Raw genomic sequence first — 19,533 nt, forward strand, 5'->3', positions numbered from 1 at the left:
CCTTTAAACAAACTTATAAGTAAGGGTTATCGTACCAATATTGTAATTAGATCTCTGAATATAGTTCACATTGGCACTAATATTGATTTTGTCATTAGCAAATTAAAACATAACTAAATTTCATTATCTTTTGAGGCGAGATATATAGGGGACACAGCCACGATAACTTTTATTTCTATAGAAGTCGCTCTTCACTATACTACTACCTGTCGATACATTTATTTTTGGCATTGCACAAGTCATGTCTTCTTTGACTATTAATGACGTTAAAATACTAAATCCCTGTGATGTGTTTTAGTCGATTTTAGTCTCTGATGCATGATTTTTTACTATTAATTGGTTTTGGCTTTTAACTAGCTGTCAGTAACTGCGAGTACTCTCAAATCGTATTTTCTTGTTAATTCGACCTGTTGATACTGTTTATAATGCTTTTTTTGTCATTTTTTATTTATATGGATCTTGGCTGTATATAGTTATCAAAAGTACCAGGATTATAATTTCATACGCCAGACGCGCGTTTCGTCTACATATACCAGCTTTGATTATTTGTAATATCTTCAATTTTTCACTTATTCTTACAACATTTGTATAAACTTCAAGATTATAAAAAACAGGTTTTTTTCTAAAGTGAACATTGATTGGTTAAATATTTCTCAGTGTGTTTGAATTTGTTTGTTAGCCTTTTGGTCATGAATGTTTGTCTCTAATATTTAATTAACTGTGCATTTGTATTCAGATATCGCAGATCAATTTTATTCGTTCATTGTGTAATCATACGTTTTTTGATTGAGTTAAGTCTGCTAATTGATATTTTATCGTATGTTTTTATATGTTGTGATGTTATGCTATTGTTTCAGAAAAACGGAGAAGGTTTGGGCCCATTAAAACGTTTAATCCCGCTGCAAATGTTTGCACCTGTCCTAAGTCAGGAATCTGATGTACAGTAGTTGTCGTTTTTTATGTAATATATACGTGTTTCTCGTTTCTCGTTTTGTTTATATAGATTAGACCGTTGGTTTTCCCGTTTGAATGGTTTTACACTAGTAATTTTGGGGCCCTTTATAGCTTGTTGTTCGGTGTGAGCCAAGGCTCCGTGTTGAAGGCCGTACTTATAACCTATGGTGGTTTAATTTTAAAATTGTTATTTGGATGGAGAGTTGTCTCATTGGCACTCACACCACATCTTCCTATATCTATTTACTGCAGGGTTTGTTACTCGTGCTGTGTGGATGCAGTAGAATGTGTCTCCGTGCTTGTAGTGTATGCCCTTATATATTTCAGTTATTGGTTGTTTGCCTGTGAGAGAGCTTTTACATGTTTATATCTTTATTGTTTACGATGTTGGGATGTATTGATACTCATCCACGCCTGCTATTTTTTTTTATTATTGCCCCCTGCTATGGTTTTTATTAGATTTCTTACAACCACTGTTTTTGCCCTGTGTTTGTTATACATGTCAGTTTTGTTATATTTAAGTCCATACGTCGGGCCTTTTATTACAGTTTTTGTAAGAGTTCTTTACTGCACTCCTAATTATTCCCTATTCCGTAACTGTGATCCTTATTCAATGTTACAACCTCCGGTCTTTTGTATTGATCCTATACCCCTATTAAATTATCATGATTTTACGGAATGGAAAAAATATTATCAACAACACAACTTCTAGGTTATCTACGTGCATAAATAAACGTATTGGTAATGCCACTACAGCCAGATTATTTAACAAAAATGCACGTGGATATCCACAAATTTTCCCGTGCAATGCCAAAAAATTACTAACTTGTTTTAGATTAACTTCTCAAAATACTATAAGGTCAACAGTGAACGGGAGAACCTTTTCGCTCTCCTTTTCCTGTGATATTACCTGAAAAACTCAAAACCTAATATATGTGGTAACTTGAACCCAACCTAAGTGTGGTATTCAATATGTGGGACAGACGGGACGAGAGTATTTCAGAAGAAATCAAGAACATCTGTACCGCTTTCGTAGACCCAAAAAATTCAAAAGTTTAGTATATCAGCATTTAGATAAGCATAATCATAATCTGAAATATATAAAATTCCAACCGCTCGAAACCGTTCAAAAACAACCAGGAGAATCCACAAGCAATTTGAAAAATCACGCGAAGTTCGCGAATTGTTTTGGATAAAAAGACTTCAAACAGCTTATCCTCTCGGTCTAAATGATAAAATATTAAGGCAGGGGAACATATCTAAAACTCATATCGATGTCATTAATATTGTTGATAAACGACTTAGAAATAATAGGTCTCATGGTAAACGCAAGAACCGCAATCAACGTATTAAACATCGTATAAATTATACACTTGCTGATCTGTTATCTATAATAAAGAATAATGGCAGACATCAAGTATTATGCAAACTGGGTCAGATACCTATAAGTAAATTATATGCTATTTTTCTTGAGTGTGATAAAATTTCTTTTTTTAGCCCATTTTATAAATACACCCGTATTATTACAGCCTTTTGTCATCACAGGCTTTTTCCTATTATTGATAAACCTGAAAATCGTAAACGACATTTTCTCAAATTAAAATATATAAATAGAGGTATTGATTTTATTAATTTGTCTAACATATTCAATGACTCTTCTGTCTATAGCTTAGTACCTCCATATTTTGATAATATAGAACAACCCATTATTTCGTATTCTTATAAAAAACCGAGCAGAAATTTGATTTTCAATTATACGTCAATTACAACTGACGTCAATATAGAAAATAATGTTCCTTCCACTTGAGATTGCGAAACATCTAGTTTTAAATATGTTCCCTATGGTCATGTTATCATAGGAGACCTCAACATAGTCGATGACCGTGAAGTCATAACTTTTCTAAAGAAAGGACCGAAATACCGTCCTCCATCTACAATAGATTAGAAACAGTGTCGTCAGGTCATTAAAGACGCTCTGTCTGCCTATTGTAAAAATTGGTGCAAACGTGAAAAATCCGATAAAAAATCTTTAGACAGTTATTTGAATAAAATTATGAATACTGTTGATATTCGAATATCTCATTTAGAAAACAATTCTGAAATTAATAATAGGAACCATGATATACCCATTTCTAGAATAAAAAACAAACTCAAGGTACTCGCAGAGCGGTTTGTGTTCGTACCGGCAGACAAGGCAGCAAATAATGTAGTGGTGGTGTGACGCATATACTACACGAAAGTTCTTCGAAACGAAATTATCAATTCCTCTACATTCAGGTCAGTGCGCACCACAGAGAGTCAAATCGTTAACAAGCATACCACTGCCACTGCCCAGCTTAAAGCATCTTCCGAACATTTGAAGGTCCTTACCATGTACTGGTTACCGAAATTACACAAAAACCATTGAAATTCCGTTTCATCTCCGCTTCGAGTAAGTGTTCTACTACTAATCTATCAGTGCTTCTAACCACCTCCCTTACTACTATCAAAGAACTGGTTATTAACTTTTGTAATAAAGCTTATGAAAATAATGGTATTAATTATTTTTGGAGTGTTAAAAATTCTTTAGAGGTTTTAGATAAAATACATGCTTTCAATGGTCCTTACAATTCTGTTGACAGTTATGATTTTTCTACTCTGTACACTACACTTCCACACAATCTTATAAAGAAAAAGTTTTTGTATTTGATAAAATGGTCTTTCGAAAAATCTCATTGCTGTAACTCGTTTAAGGCCTTTTTCTGTAACGAAAAAGGAAAGTATGCTAGATACACTTACTGGAAATGTGAGAATATGATTGAAGCTTTAAACTTTCTGCTTGATAACATTTATGTACGTTTCGGCGATAAAGTGTATCGTCAGGTAGTAGGTATTCCTATGGGCACCAACTGTGCCCCTTTAATAGCAGATTTATTTCTATATCGCTATGAATCTCAGTTTATGACCAAACTCAGTAAAGACCCATCATTGTTACATTTGGTTGATACATTCAAAAATACCTACCGTTATCTGGATGATATTTTTTCGTTGAATAATCCAGAGTTCTCTAAATATACTTCAGAAATTTACCCAAACGAACTTACTTTAACTAAATCTAACATAAACAGCAGCAGTTGTCCTTTTCTAGATTTAGACATTTCAATTTCAAACGGGAAACTTCACACTAAAATTTACGACAAAAGAGACGATTTTTCATTTCCTATTGTTAATTTTCCTTTTTTAGACGGCGATGTGCCTTTGGCTCCATCATATGGTGTTTATATATCGCAACTCGTTCGGTTTGCCCGTGTGTGTTCTGATGTCATAGATTTTAACGAACGTAATCAATGCATCACTGGTAAATTGTTGTGTCAGGGATTTCGATACCATAAATTACTTAAAACTTTTACTAAATTCTTTCATAGATACAAAGATTTGATTAGTAAATTTGGCTATACCTGTAGAAAGCTTATTAAAAATGGTATTTCTCATCCTAAATTTTATGGTAATATTGTACTTAAAGCGAGGAAATCACTATGTGATCCTTGTAAACTCATCGAACCTTTAAACAAACTTATAAGTAAGGGTTATCGTACCAATATTGTAATTAGATCTCTGAATATAGTTCACATTGGCACTAATATTGATTTTGTCATTAGCAAATTAAAACATAACTAAATTTCATTATCTTTTGAGGCGAGATGTATAGGGGACACAGCCACGTTAACTTTTATTTCTATAGAAGTCGCTCTTCACTATACTACTACCTGTCGATACATTTATTTTTGGCATTGCACAAGTCATGTCTTCTTTGACTATTAATGACGTTAAAATACTAAATCCCTGTGATGTGTTTTAGTCGATTTTAGTCTCTGATGCATGATTTTTTACTATTAATTGGTTTTTGGCTTTTAACTAGCTGTCAGTAACTGCGAGTACTCTCAAATCGTATTTTCTTGTTAATTCGACCTGTTGATACAGTTTATAATGCTTTTTTTGTCATTTTTTATTTATATGGATCTTGGCTGTATACCAGCTTTGATTATTTGTAATATCTTCAATTTTTCACTTATTCTTACAACATTTGTATAAACTTCAAGATTATAAAAAACAGGTTTTTTTCTAAAGTGAACATTGATTGGTTAAATATTTCTCAGTGTGTTTGAATTTGTTTGTTAGCCTTTTGGTCATGAATGTGTGTCTCTAATATTTAATTAACTGTGCATTTGTATTCAGATATCGCAGATCAAATTTATTCGTTCATTGTGTAATCATACGTTTTTTGATTGAGTTAAGTCTGCTAATTGATATTTTATCGTATGTTTTTATATGTTGTGATGTTATGCTATTGTTTCAGAAAAACGGAGAATGTTTGGGCCCATTAAAACGTTTAATCCCGCTGCAAATGTTTGCACCTGTCCTAAGTCAGGAATCTGATGTACAGTAGTTGTCGTTTGTTTATGTAATATATACGTGTTTCTCGTTTCTCGTTTTGTTTATATAGATTAGACCGTTGGTTTTCCCGTTTGAATGGTTTTACACTAGTAATTTTGGGGCCCTTTATAGCTTGTTGTTCGGTGTGAGCCAAGGCTCCGTGTTGAAGGCCGTACTTTAACCTATAATGGTTTAATTTTTAAATTGTTATTTGGATGGAGAGTTGTCTCTTTGGCACTCACACCACATCTTCCTATATCTATATAAATAACAAATTTGAAATAGACTATAAATTTTTCAACTTTGACCTTTTCCAAATATTATTATATTTACAACTTAGATTTATATTTATCCTTGTGGTATAAGACAACTTTTGAAATAGACTATTACAATAACAAATTTGAAATAGACTATAAATTTAATGACTGGACCCTTTTGAAAAATTATGGTCTTAATATTTAACTTGGATTCAGATTTATCCTTGTTAAAATAGACTCCTTAATTTAAACTCAACTTGGATTAGAATTTATCCTGGTTGAATATGGTATTTACTTTTACTATATTTAAACTTTCAACTTAGATTAAAAATTATCTTTGTTGAATTGTACCCCTTAACTATTTTATTTCAACTTGGATTTATATTTATCCTTGTTGATATATATTCAATTTTAAATTATAACCTTTTCAACTTGGATTAGAATTTATCATTATTGATATAGATTCTGACTATCTATTATATTATATCCTTCTCAACTTGGATTAGTATTTATCCTTGTTGATATAGATTCGGACTATGTATTATATTATATCCTTTTCAACTTGGATTAGTATTTATCCTTGTTGATATAGATTCTGACTAACTATTATATTTTATCTTTTTAACATGGATTAGAATTAATCCTTGTTGATATAGATTTTAACTAACTATATTATTACTTTTCAACTTGGATTAGTATTTATCCTTGTTGATATATATTTTAAACTAACTATAATATTTTATTTCAACTTGGATTAGAATTTATCCTTGTTGATATATATTTTAAACTAACTATATTATTTTATTTCAACTTGGATTAGAATTTATCCTTGTTGAATTTAAAATTACTTAAATATATACTATAATTTAATTATATTCACCAACTGTACTATCTATTTCTCAGCCTTCGTTGAAGTGTATTTTTTATGTTTAGGTTTTTTTTTTATGTGTAACCAAATATCATAAAATATGGACAGAAACAATGTATGTACTTAACTTCACGTAGATTCTAAAAAATTTCTTAAGAAAGAAAACTAAATTCGCTGCCACCAGTGTAATGATTGTTACCAATCTTTAATTTAAAAACAATATCTTTGGTTTCTGGATATTAAATGATAACTAAACAACTTTTAAAAGTATCAGAGATTATTATTATCAATAATAATAAATACAGGTAAATGAAATACAATATGTTAAAACGTTTGAATGAGTTTTTCGTGTATGCGAAATTACCTCTTGGAATCTTCGAAGATCTGTTTAAATTCGTTTCGTTATCTTCAAAATCCGGTTTTTATAGTTCTTAGCACGCTTTATCCTTGCGTGTAAGAATATAGTTCGCTACCGGTCAAGGTTAATCATGTAAACAACTGTCAGTACGTACAGAAATATGAATTATAAAGAAAGCAATCATGGTTTCGTACGTCTCAACACCGATTCAACATTATAAAGCATGTAAATACAAGTATAACTAAAGAAATGTAGGATTCATAACAAGCTAGAAAACAAAGATGTTATCCGAACGCCACATGTTGGAGGAATTTCGTAACGTTAAATCGGCAACTGTCAAATTTGCCGGGAACGACGTTACGTTTACTAAAAGGTACTGCCGCGATATTTAACGTTCACAACAATCATTACAAGAGAGGATTATGTTTGCCAACGTATCGGCTAAAAATTTAGAGAAATAGATTATATCACGTTATGACGTCCTATGTAATATATTTCTATTCAAAACTAATATCTTTTTTTATTTATATTAGAAAATATTTCTTCAGTTTTATATATCACATTCCATAAAGTGGTAGAAAGAATATTTATGTTATAATTCCAACAGTCTTGAATGAATGTATGCTTTTAATTAACAGGACTATTCATTCCACAAGCCTGATTCAGTTCCCTGATATATCTACAACTCAAATGGAGAAACTGTAAGTTTAATCTTTACAGGCAATGAGATAAACTGGTATAAGACAGTTCAATTTTTCTCAGAATCCCGTGCTCAGCCTCAAAAGCTTTTTAGGGGTTGTCTATAGATTTTATATAAACAACATGTTTGCATTTTTAAAATTTTATTTTCTCATACTATCATAAACTTTGTATGTATATAGTATATATTATGTTTATCTCCCCTGGCTAAGGCCATGGCAGATAGTCACTGTTGTTTCTTAACAATATATATTGTTTATCTCCCCTGACTAAGCATTCAAGCCATGGCAGATAGTAACTGTTTTTCTTAATAATATATTATGTGTACCTCCCCTGACTAAGCATTCAAGCCATGGCAGGTATTTACAGTTATTTCTTTGTAATATAGTATGTTTATCTCCCCTGACTAAGCATTCAAGCCATGGCATGTAGTTACTGTTGTTTCTTCGTAATATATTATATTTATCTCCCCTGACTTAGGATTCAGGCCATGGACAAACAGGCATAGCTACTGTTGTTTCTATGTAATATATTATGTTTATCTCCCCTGACTTGGGATTCAAGCCTTGGACATACAGGTATAGCTACTGCTGTTTCTATGTAATATATTATGTTTATCTCCCCAAACTAATTCCATGGCAGGTGGTTACTGTTGTTCCTATGTAATATATTATGTTTATCTCCCCTGACTAAGGATTTAGGCCATGGACATATAGATAGTCACTGTTGTTTCTTTGTAATATATTATGTTAATCTCGCCGGAATCAGCATTTAGGCCATGGACATATGGGTTGGTACTGTTGTTTCTATGTAATATATCATGTTTATCTCCCCAACTACGCATTCAAGCCATGGCAGGTATTTTTTTGTTTTTTCGCTCTTGTTAATCTCCACTAACTAATGATTGAGGTCATGGACATACATATAGTCACTGTTGTTTCTATGTAATATATAATGTGTATCTTCCCTGATTAAAGTCATAAGAAACGAGTGACCGGTGAAAAATAATGTTCTTCCAATTCTTGAACCAATACATACAAACATCATAAACTTAGTCTTCTATGCTCGAATTTATCATTTTTTTCGTGTAAATTTCGTATAATCGTCAATTTTTTTTTTCAATCGGTCAGTGTTGTTGTGAAAATATGGCAGGTAATTAAAGTTCGTGTTTTGAAGCCAATGTTTAAGGATTGTCACCTGTTTGTCAACAATTGACTAAAAATAAACAAAAAAGCATGGAAAGTGAGCACGTGTTTAACATGTAAATTCAGATATTAGTTTATTTTATGGACATCCATGCGTATTATGGTCACCGGATTTTTACGAGATGGGTCACACTGATGTCACCTTGCATACGGACAATATGTCGGGGGAATTGCTTGCTGGAAGGAAGCAATTCAAATAAAGTAAACTGCTTCTAAATATGAATAAATTAAAGAATTTTCTTCCGAAAAAAGTATATGTACATAAGTTTTATAATGAAAACTATCCATTGCGTTATAAAAAAACATATTCATTATTTTTTTTTAATTTGAGGTTTCTTATGACTTTAAACATTTAGGCCATGGACATATGGGTTGGTACTGTTGTTTCTATGTAATATATTATGTTTATCTCTCCTGACTAAGAATTCAAGCAATGGTCGGTGGTTACTGTTGTTTCTTTGACACATATATTTTGTTTATCTCCCCTGACTAAGCATTCAAGTCATGGCAGTTATTTGCAGTTGTTTCTTTGATACATATATTATTTTTATCTCCCCTTTCTAAGCATTCAAGCCATGACAGGTAATTACTGTTGTTTCTATGTAATATATTATGTTTATCCCCCCTTGCCAAGCATTCAGGTTATGGCAGGAAGTTACTGTTGTTTTTTTGTAATACTTTATATTTATCTCCCCTGACTAAGGATTCAGAACATGGACATGCGGGTTGATAATGTTGTTTCTTTCTCATATATTATGTTTACCTCCCCTGACTAAGCATTCAGGCCATGGCAGGTAGTTGCTGTTTTCACTTTGTAATTCAGAACCATTTGAACAATACTTTTAACATTACAATTTTTGTTACTTACTTAATTGTTAATTGGTGATTTTTACTTTCGTTGTTTAGAAGTTATTGCCCTTCATTGTTTGGACAATGACACAAATAAATGTAACACAAGCCCAGTTTGCTGTTATTTTGATAACCTCTTGTTAAACATGTTATCTACTAGCTTGACCTTGACATATTAGAACACCAGCCATCACTGTTAAACATAAATCTGTTTGATTTTGTAGGAAAATTGACCTTATAAGACCACATTTATGTCATGTTATATTTGTTATATATTCTCGTGGGATTTTGTCTGATGCTTGGTCTGTTTCTGTGTGTGTTACATTTCAGTGTGGTGTCGTTATTTTCCTCTTACATTTAATGCGTTTCCCTCGGTTTTAGTTTGTTACCCTGATCATGTCGATTTTGTAAACTACTGTTATCTTTTTTTATAGATTAGCTGGACCTGAACAGACAATGAATATTTATGCTGTATTTATTATTTTAATGTATGTTTTTAGGATGCTTTGTGACAACCAGATAAAATTTTTCCAACACAACCATACAAATCCAATTTGGCCTTCAACTCTGAAGAAATTGTAAGTCTTATTTGTAAAAGTAGTATAATGTTTTGAACACTGTTCTGCCATGTATATTGAATCTTGGGAATGGGTAGGTCATCTTATACCGTGTTCACACTACAAAATCTGCTCCGGGTTGAACTCAAACTAACTAGTCCAAATCAATTACCCCAGTTCACACTTGATAAAAAACCTGATTTGGATTTTCCCTCTCAACACAAATAGAAATGTTAGCGTACAAATTGTAACCAGCACTACACGAAAAGGCAGATTTACAACAATTTGGACAGTCATGTAAATGTTTGACAAATGTAACTACTTTTCTGCAAGAAATATTTGCGGACCTGCTAATGTATATGTAAATGTATTATTCCTTTGACATTATTTAGGAGGTAGTCAAAGATATGCTAAAGATAATTATTTTATTTCCATAGCTTTAGTCATACTCCAAAGATATGTAAAGATTGGCCATAGATTTACACGCACTTTCCAAGATAAGAGATATATGCAAAGTTAATAATATGCATAACTGATTTACAGTGGTGTGGGCAGTTTTGAGAGACCGCGGTTTATAAAACATTTACAACCAATGTAAATGCTGACAAACGTTTGTGTTATATTTGCAAACGTTTGTCGATATCGTTCATGTATGTAAAGAAATGTATTTTATTTACTAATACTTTCCAGTATTATAGTTATTTTGATAAATATTGATATTTGCAACACATCTTTACAGACGTATGCAAAGCTTTGAGAGACCGCGGTTTATAAAACATTTACAACCAATGTAAATGCTGTCAAATGTTTGTGTATTATTTGCAAACGTTTGTCGATATCGTTCATGAATGTAAAGAAACGTATTTTATTTACTAATACTTTCCAGTATTATAGTTATTTTGATAAATATTGATATTTGCAACACATCTTTACAGACGTATGCAAAGCTTTGAGAGACCGTGGTTTATAAAACATTTACAACCAATGTAAATGCTGTCAAATGTTTGTGTAATATTTGCAAACGCTTGTCGATATCGTGCATGTATACAAAGAAATGAATTTTATTTACTAATACTTTCCAGTATTATAGTTATTTTGATAAATATTGATATTTGCAACACATCTTTACAGACGTATGCAAAGTTTTGAGAGACCGCGGTTTATAAAACATTTACAACCAATGAAAAGGCTGACAAATGTTTGTGTAATATTTGCAAACGTTTGTCGATATCGTGCATGTATGTAAATAAATGAATTTTATTTACTAATACTTTCCATTATTATAGTTATTTTGATAAATATTGATATTTGCAACACATCTTTACAGACGTATGCAAAGTTTTGAGAGACCGCGGTTTATAAAACATTTACGACCAATGAAAATGCTGACAAATGTTTGTGTTATATTTGCAGACGTTTGTCGATATCTTTCATGAATGTAAAGAAATGAATTTGATTTACTAATACTTTCCAGTATTATAGTTATTTTGATAAATATTGATATTTGCAACACATCTTTAAAGACGTATGCAAAGTTTTGAGAGACCGCGGTTTATAAAACATTTACAACCAATGTAAATGCTGTCAAATGTTTGTGTAATATTTGCAAACGTTTGTCGATATCGTTCATGTATGTAAAGAAATGTATTTTATCAACTCCCAAAAAAATAGAAAGGGTCTTATATTATAAGACTTTTTTGAGCAAATTTTACGTATTGATGGTTTTAGAGACCGTGAAAATATTTGAATTGATTAAGCAGATATTGTTCTTCCCGAATTCAATCCAGAACTTTTTGAAGTTATGATATTATTACAAGTGGCAGGGTGCTTTTTCAATGTCGGACCGATGATATTTTTTTCTATTTGAATGGTTAAGAAAATCTTCAAAGCTATTCTCCAGAACCAAGGAAACTATTTCTAACTTTAATGGGGATTTTGTAAGATCTTGCTGGTATAAAAAATCACAAATGCTTAATAAAAAAAGTACTTATCTTTTCTTACAGCAGGGTTTTCAATTCGATATGCTTGTTTGTATCAGAACGGAAACTTTAACTTATGCGACGTTTGTAACAGTAAATTGATACTATTTTTTATTTGTGTAAACGTGCAGCTGCAAATGCTACACCAATCTCAGTTGTAGGGAAAAATGCACTAATATAATAACACTGTACTAAATTGTAAGCAGCATTACTTTATGTACTTCAAAATACGAAAAAAAACCGATGTAATTCAATGACATCATAATTATTAGAATGAACTCTAAACCAGAAGATCATATCGATCAAATCGGTACGTTTTCTCAACCCAAGCTAAAGTGCTTATATTTGTGTGGACTTGGAAAAAGTTAGTTTAGTTTCTGCTTATTTGTGATCTTTTTTTCATTTAAATCAAGAGAATAATTGAATAATTATTTTATTTAATATAACTTAAGCCAAGGCGTGTGTTTTCAATGTAAAAAATAAATGCATGATCGTATGATTTGAAAATACAAGAGTATGCACGTACATGTACATGTATTTTATCAGAATGGTTATGATAACAATTGAAAATGCATAATAATACAATAAAGAAATAGTATCAAGTATCCCTCAATAGGTGGTAGATATGTCACTTGTGTGTAAATGAATGGACTTTCCCGACTGTGAAATGGTCCTTCTTTTAGCACTATAGGGTTCCTTAAAAGGAAAACCGTATATGTTAATTACCAAAATTGATCTTATAACGCTAATTGGGTATAATAAAATCCAGACGTTCTAAAGAGATTACTAATATAAACATTTACAAATCATGCCAATTATACGCAAGCCAAGCATATGGCAGATAAAGACATCGGGGTTATTTCTATAATTTAACATGCAGTTTGTATTCATGGAAATGAGTTAAATACTTCGAAAAAGGCAAATAATTTAAAAGTTTACATGCTAGAAAATTAAAGAAGAAATTAGAACAGTAGCATTCAATTTGTATCTTAATTCTGTTGAGGATAAACACCATTTCATATTTAAAAGTAGAATTTACACGTTTACAAGCTTATTAACTAGAAATATGTTGAAATTATATACAGTAAAAGTATTTTAAAACAATTATATTTTGTATATAAAAACATGCATTCTCGTTTCCCCGCTTCTGATGTATAGCAGATTTCATAAATTTGATGCAAAGCAAATGATTTAACCTTTAAATTGGATATAATCTCTGTTTTTCGTGTTTCAACAAGAATAAAAATGACCAACATGAATGGAAAAAAAATTTCCATAATCTTCCTTCTACTATATTAATCTGATTATACATGTATACTAGTATATGAAAATATTTATTCAATTCAGAATAGTAATAGAAAATCGTTGTCCTTTTTGTTTTCCAATCTTGACTTTATCCCATTTAAAGATATAATGATCTCAAGAAATATTCCCCTGCAGTACATGTATTTGTTCCAATCGAAGGCTTCAAATTTTTAATACATTTTCTTATCAAGATTAAAAACATTTAATTATTTCAAATTAAAAAAATGTTGTTGCAGAATGGTGTAAATGTTAATCGCCGATATCGAAATCTATCTCCATTTTGTCATAAGTAACAACATATTAAAATTTGAAAACCTTTGGATGAAAGGTTCGAAGATTATCGAACGGAAACGATTAGAACAGCCCGCCCGCTCGTCTGCAGTACAACAATAAACCAATAACGGGACTGGAAATCCGTTAAAAAAAACAGCAAGTCATAAATAAATGTAAAATACACCCGGTTTACTGTCATCCTCATATATATGTCGTATACTTGTTTTAAAACTGGTGTTTGTCTTTGAGTCTCTTTTTGTTTTTACTCAATGTCATCAGAAGTGTATCGGCACTGATATAAGAAGATCGGACGGAAGGACGGACACCCTGTATTTCTATGTTCCCATCGACGCGTCGCGTGGGAGACAAAATACAACGACATCTTTAAATCATTTTCAATTTAGATTCATATTAATTTGCACTTTGGTCTTCGGGGATGTGTGTGTTTTTTATGTTTTGAGATAGACATGATGAACAGGCCTGGAACAGCTGGTTAAAAACGCACCTTTTCACAAAGTGGGGAGACAAAACGACCCACAAACGATTAGCAAAGTTGCCGTTTTGTAGGAAGCATCTTTAATTTGTCACAAAGGCGTCAGAAAAGTCCGAGAGTATTCACAATCTCTTATAAGGAGTTTTCTTACAAGTATACAAGTGATCTAAATCAAAAGGGTTGCTTTTGCTTTATTTACATAAATAGAAATGTGGAATATACACAGCAACTGGCAAATTAACAACAACCAAAACCAAAGACATATAGATAACACGTGACTAATGCAGGATGGACAACAACATAGAGAATGGAAGTATATTTTACTGCTACTCTGTTACAGTATAGTTTTAGTAAAGATTCGTTGGTCTCTTGAATATGAAAGATAATAAGTACATTTGAATTTAGTATTGCAAGTATGAAATCTGCCAAATTATAAAATCCCATGTTCACAACAATAGTCAGATTTAAGCTATAACAGCAACAAAGTTCAATCTCCTAGAACGTATTTGTTTGTCTTGATTAAAATCAAACCATTATGACATAAGGAGATGTGATATGATTGCTAATTACACAACTTTCCATCAAAGACTAAATGACGTACATATATATCTAAGATCTCCCAATTAACATCCCACTAATACTATGAACTGCTTATACAAAAAGATATTTTGTCACCAAATGATTTATTATAATTCATAAAATAGAACATCATTATGTATGTTAAATAAATTGTGTACCCTTGGCTAAATACTGGGATCATATTGTTTTACCAGTGTCCTTTCGACAGTTCGTCCCGCACTTAATATACTAGTATACTATTAGGTTTATTCGGATGATTTCGTAGGATTATGTACAGTTTTTAAGCTTTAACTTTTAAACAATGTACTTAAGATTCGCATCTTGTCATTTTTTTCTCTTTTCGCCAGATTGCTAAAGTTTGGCCTTTTGAAATATATTGCGCCGGTTTATTTTTTAACCTATATTGAGGGTGCATATACATATAATAGTATATTCTCAGGTTCATTTTTCTTTAATGACTTTTCACAGACGACAGAATGTTGAACTTGGTGTATTTGAGTAAAATTTTGCATTCAGTTTGCAAGGTTTGTCCGACTAACTACGCACACAACCCACACGTTTACATCATACAGAGTATCCTGTATCTTGTATTGTATCAGGATGTTGATTTTCTTTTTAATTTTCACAACTAACAGAGTGTTTAACCTTTCTTGACTGCTGCACTAAATGTGTGTGTCAGACACAACAATTCAAATTGCACTGTATCGTCCAGTAAATGCATGAAATATTTGCCACCGGACTTTGAGCAACCATCTATCAATCAATTCAAATTGTACCTCAATATCAATGTTTACCAAATTACGTTATTCCAAAACGTCACAAGTTTTCTGCCAAATTCTAAGCGTATCGGTCAACTTTGAAGCAATGTATATAAAAAAAAAACAAGGACGATGACATATGTGTTACTATATATGATATATATATATATAAAAATAAGGGAATGTGGTTTGATCGCCTTCTCCGTACAAGAGACCAAGTGACAATGAAAGGCCTGAGTTGGTCCGGTAAGGGCCGATTTTGGCCTCAAATTTCAGGTTCATCGAACGAAAGATCAGTTTGACAACGTTTTAAACACTTAAGTGTCTATTTTATTTAAATCAATTAGTTTAAGTGAGAGATTTTAACTGACTAGGTCATAAAAAAACGCACCGATTCAAGCTGAAATACGAAAAATCTACCAAATATGCTGAAAAATTTCATTTTTCAGATATTTTTTTTTATCTCAAAAATGAAAGTGGCCGCATCCGTGTACATCCTCAACCTTTATATATGTTATGTATTATCATAAAATACAACTTTCATTTCAATATTAAGGATGAACACGAATGCGGCCACTTTCGTTTTACACGAAAACCGTCTAAAAATTTAACTAAAATGCTAGAATTGTGAAGTTCTCAGTAAATTATTCTGACTTAATGGTGCTAGTATCCGATATATGTGCATTGTATTGTAAAAAAACAGCCCATTTTTATGTAGCAGAAGTATTTTACTGACCAATAAATAACTGAAAGTTTACATTTTAACAATTTTGTAAAACTGTAATATTTATGGGCCAAAAAAGGGTCTTACTGGACCTACTCCTTTACATCAATAGGTCAATGAACTGCCTTCATCAATGAGCAAATACTATACCGCACAAAGTCAGTTATAAAAAGCCCCGAAATGACATAAAATTTATGTAAAACAATTCAAACGAGAAAACTTACGAACTAATTTATGTCCAAAATAATGAACGAAAAACAAAAATGTTACATAACAACAAACTGAATTTTAAGCTACTTGACTCGGGACATGAACATATAGAATGTGTCGAGGTTAAACACGTTTATAGGAGGCAATCCTTCCCTAACCTGGAGCATAAACTGGATCCCTGTTGTGTTCACTTATCGCTTAACTAACGCTGCGAAGCTTAAGATGGAATGGCGGACCAGTTTAACATGGGACAGCGGTGTAATTTTAACAACATAAGAATAAAAAAGTTAAAAAGGCTTAACTCATCATCATACAAATAGAATACATCTAACAAAAACAGAGTGGACATGGAAAGGAACTTATACATGTACATCCGAACAACCATAATACTTTAAGTACAGATCTTAGACTACTCGCAGTTACTGACAATTGGTTGAAAGCTCATAACAACTAATACAAAAAGCATGCATCTTAGATGCATGGATTCAGTATACAATCCTGGCTGCCGTTTCATAAAGCAATCGCTAATAACGACTAACGTAGATTTTAGCGTGTAACTAACGACTACATAACGATTACGTTTACGTGCGTTTCATAAAGCATACGTTGACGATTCGTTAGAATTTTCGATCGCTATACAATCGCTATTTATTTTTAGAACGGGAATCCCAGGATTTCGCACTTTCTATCATTGGAGAAAAAAATGCTTGTAAACGACGGATAGTAAGTGTCTTAATCCAAGAAAGCCAGAGTAATAATTGTTTCTCCAAAAAGGTAGACTTACTTAAATTGTTTCTAATATAAGTAAAAGAATAATATCCATGCAAGTCCTATATAAAGTAGTAGATAAGTTGAAAGTCTATTGCATGTATTGTCACATCTCCGTTGAATGGTCTATTTTAAACAAACACACATTTTTGAAATAAATTCCCATTTAATTTTAGTACAACTTTTATCTTCAGTTATGTTATATCTTAGATGAATGAACAAATGTAACCTCCGTGGAATGTAATCACCGTTGACGTTTTGGTAAAGAGTGCTTTCTTTCACGTCCGCAATTTTATCGAGTATGGCATGCCAAATAAACATTTATAAGTTAATTATTATGAACGGCAAATATAAATAAATTACAGAAAAAAATACATAAATTGTAATTCAGGCGACGTAAGAAGACATCATGTAACAATTTTTGAACTGCATAAAGGGTACTATTTGTCAATGTTGATAGCATCTGAAAAAACTTAAACAGGGAAAACTATTTTACTTTCTTCGTTTTAATTTAAATATCTCGGATAATGAAACAGAAGTTAAGATGGCATAAGGTATATTTGATCATATTTGATTTGTGATATGAGGTACTAGTACTGAGAAGCTGAACGTTCAGTTGTATAACAGAGATAGTCCTGTTGGTTAGACGACATAATACAAATATGATATCTGATAGAATGAAAATTCGATCACTAGAATTAGGTTGTATTCGCGAGTACCCAAATATTCTACGCTGAACGTAAATAGTGAAAATAATTCCAAATAAGCGGTTCATACGTATGAAATTTATCACTAGCTATATATAGGCTTTTTTATCATTTTTTTCTCACTATTACTGTAACCAGAGACATATATACACAGAGATTGGCAACTCCGTGAAATCCCGTTAAAGTTCGCGGCCCAGAATGAGATTCTCGTCGATAAAATTTAGAACATGCAATCAAGTCGGGGATGAATAACCTCGATAGATAATCAAGAAAGGCAATGGGAAAATTATATCAGATCATATTATAATTTCTTTTCTAATAAAAAATACTTGAATGTTATATTTATCTTTCAGCATTTATTGAGAAAAATATTGTTATATGATATGCATTTCATAATTAAAATTTCAAATCTGGTAATGCTCAATTGTTACAGAGACATATATATGATATGTCTCTGGTCTGACCTCTGTCATGAATTGTTTTATCAGTGGTATAAAATGTTATCATTGCTGAATAATTAAAATACATGTATTATTCAGAAGAATCCGTTATTTTCTATTCTTTTTTTATTGCCATTTTTTTTTGGTACTTTTTTTTAGGGGGGGGAGGTAATTCTTTTCTATTCTATAAACCATATGATATATCTTGGTTTGTTTCAAATAAATATCTGATATTCAAACAGAAAAGAATGGATAATATTAATAGTATAAGATCATCAACAAGGAGATTCTATTTAGTAAGTCGATTTTAGTGGTCTCCTTTAAAACTACAAAGTCGGTGAGATCAACATGCTACAACCAACCAAAAAAGAGGGTTGCCTAATATGAATAAAAAATCTATGGAAAATATTTTTGTATTTGGTATAAATCTTTTTTGGGTTTTTTTGTTGTCGTCTCTCTCTCTCTCTCTCTCTCTCTCTTGTCCTGGTTTTGTTAACATGTATTTATTTTAGACTTTTGAAAATTCATTTCAACAACAAAGCATGCTGTCTATGCAGCATCAAAATTATTGTTTGAAAGTTATTCTCTCTGTCGTTATTCAGCATGAAATATTACCACTGAACATTCAGAAAACAACAAGCAATCAATCATAAAGCTAGGTTCACACTGCCGATCAGCCCAACTCGATCAAGACAAACTACGGGAAAGGATCGTGTAGAGATCGAGTTCAATCGGAATACAAAAGTTTTACCGGTCAGTACTCGATCATTTCGACCTTTGCTCGACTAATGTCCGATCATATCCAGATTAACTTGACCAATGCTCGATCGCTTCAAGATCACTGCGACTTCTATATTTATTTTATCCCAGACCAACTCGACCAATACCCGATCCCTTCGCGACCACATTCGACCACTCTTCGATCTCTACTTCACCGTACACGAGGACACATGACTGCTACACGATTCTCTAAAAGTGTGTGAATATCTGATTAACTTTCATAACTCTGCTTCTGCTAAAATATATTGGCAACATTTTTTTAACTGCACAAAAATTCCTCCATGTACAGTACGTGTCTTAACTTTTGCCAGTTGAGGTAACAGCTTGGTATAGTCGTGATGGAAGCGTAGTTGGGTC

At 31.8% G+C, this 19,533-nt stretch overlaps 1 protein-coding gene across 1 annotated transcript in view; it reads left to right on the top strand.

Annotated features, from left to right (window-relative positions):
- Positions 1–19,533, top strand: part of LOC134694890 (uncharacterized) — a 323,806-nt gene that overhangs the window by 64,076 nt on the left and 240,197 nt on the right. The window contains exons 6-7 of the mRNA XM_063555996.1: positions 7,489–7,551; positions 10,104–10,181. Coding sequence (XP_063412066.1) covers positions 7,489–7,551; positions 10,104–10,181 — 141 coding nt within the window. The remainder of the gene's footprint in view (positions 1–7,488; positions 7,552–10,103; positions 10,182–19,533) is intronic.

Source organism: Mytilus trossulus, chromosome 13, assembly GCF_036588685.1.
Source record: "Mytilus trossulus isolate FHL-02 chromosome 13, PNRI_Mtr1.1.1.hap1, whole genome shotgun sequence".
Taxonomy (NCBI): domain Eukaryota; kingdom Metazoa; phylum Mollusca; class Bivalvia; order Mytilida; family Mytilidae; genus Mytilus; species Mytilus trossulus.